This window comes from Carlito syrichta, unplaced genomic scaffold (genome assembly GCF_000164805.1).
Source record: "Carlito syrichta isolate Samal-C Ts95f unplaced genomic scaffold, Tarsius_syrichta-2.0.1 Scaffold312287, whole genome shotgun sequence".
NCBI lineage: Eukaryota > Metazoa > Chordata > Mammalia > Primates > Tarsiidae > Carlito > Carlito syrichta.
The window spans coordinates 88314-89638 of record NW_007256383.1 but is presented as its reverse complement, the minus strand read 5'-3'; the positions used below and the strand labels follow the sequence as shown (position 1 = coordinate 89638).

Genomic DNA, 1325 nt, shown 5'->3' with positions numbered 1-1325 from the left:
AGGCCCGGTGCAGGCCCAGCAGATGGACCGAGGGAAGCACAGAAGCGCGAGCCCCGAGGCCGGCCGGACGCGAGGACTATAAGCGCCCCGCCCCGCCCCCGGGCTCTCCCCGCCTTCGCCCGGCTCAGGTATCCTTCGCCTCTTCGGCCCCTCCTCCACCGCCCGCGGGACTAGCCGAAAGCAGAGCTCCGCCCTCTCACCGCCTCCTCAAGGTGGCTGCCGCCAGCGTAGCTCCGCCCCTGGCCGAGAGCTGCAGAGAGGCTCTGCTCAAGAGTCCTGTCCCGCAGGTACGGCCCCACTCACTGGCTTTGCCCAGCCCGCACTGCTCCGCCCCTTCATTGCTTCCATAGCTCCACACTTGTCCAGGTGCCGCTGAGAAGTCCCTTCCTCTGATCCCATCCCTTGCGTGGCCCAGGCTACTCGCTGGCCCCTTGCATCAGAACCGGAGTCACGAAGGGAGTTCAATGTGGTGATCACAGCGCACCGCAGATTCGACTTCCTGATCTCAGAACGACAGCTGAGACTACAGGCGTGCACCACCACGCGCGACTATTTTTTTTTTTTCATTAATCAGTATTTTTTATTATGGTTTTGTGGGGTACAGTTAAGGGTTAGGTGTACAATGACGTTTCATTCAGGCACCCTGTAGATAAGAAGTGTTTTCCCATCCCCCGACAGATATTTGCTACTGTTAATCCCATCCCCCTCCCCCCTATTTTTTTTTTTTTAAATGAGAATAAGTCTCGCTTTGTTGCCCAGACTGGTCTCAAACTCTTGTCCTCAAGCTATCCTCCTGCTTCAGCCTCCCAAAGTGCTAAGATTACAGGTGTGAACCACCTCGCCAGGCCATTTATGGCCTTTTCTGCTGGTGTGCTTAAAAGCCCTTTCATTGTTTCATTTGGTCTTTATTAAACGTAAAGTAATCCTAACCCAACCCAAACCCGAATCTGTGTTTTTCCAGGCTGTTTAATGACGTGCTTCCTCATGGTCATGACTTTTAAAAAACTGCCTTCAGCCGGGCTCGGTGGCTCAGCCTGTAACCCCGCGCCTTTGGGAGGCTGAGCTGAGTGGATTGCCTGAGCCTGCGAGTTTGAGACCCGCCTGGGCAACTTGGCGAGACCTCATCTCTACAATAAATCAAAATAAGCCGGGTGTGGCAGCCCGCGCCTGTAGTTCCAGCTACTTGGAAGGCTGAGGCGGAAGGATCGCCGGAGCCCAGCAGGTCGAGGCTGCGGTGGCCGGGAGCGGCCACTGCACTCCAGTCTGGGCGACAGAGTGAGACTCCAGCTCAAAAAAAAAAAAAAAACAAAAAACTGCCTTCAAGA

The 1325-nt window shown here is 55.5% G+C and overlaps 1 protein-coding gene across 1 annotated transcript in view; it reads right to left on the bottom strand.

Annotated features, from left to right (window-relative positions):
- Window positions 1-399, bottom strand: part of LOC103272370 (small integral membrane protein 10-like protein 2A) — a 756-nt gene extending 357 nt beyond the window's left edge. Inside the window, exon 1 of the mRNA XM_008069882.1 lies at window positions 304-399. Coding sequence (XP_008068073.1) covers window positions 304-399 — 96 coding nt within the window. The remainder of the gene's footprint in view (window positions 1-303) is intronic.
- Window positions 400-1325: the final 926 nt, after the last annotated feature.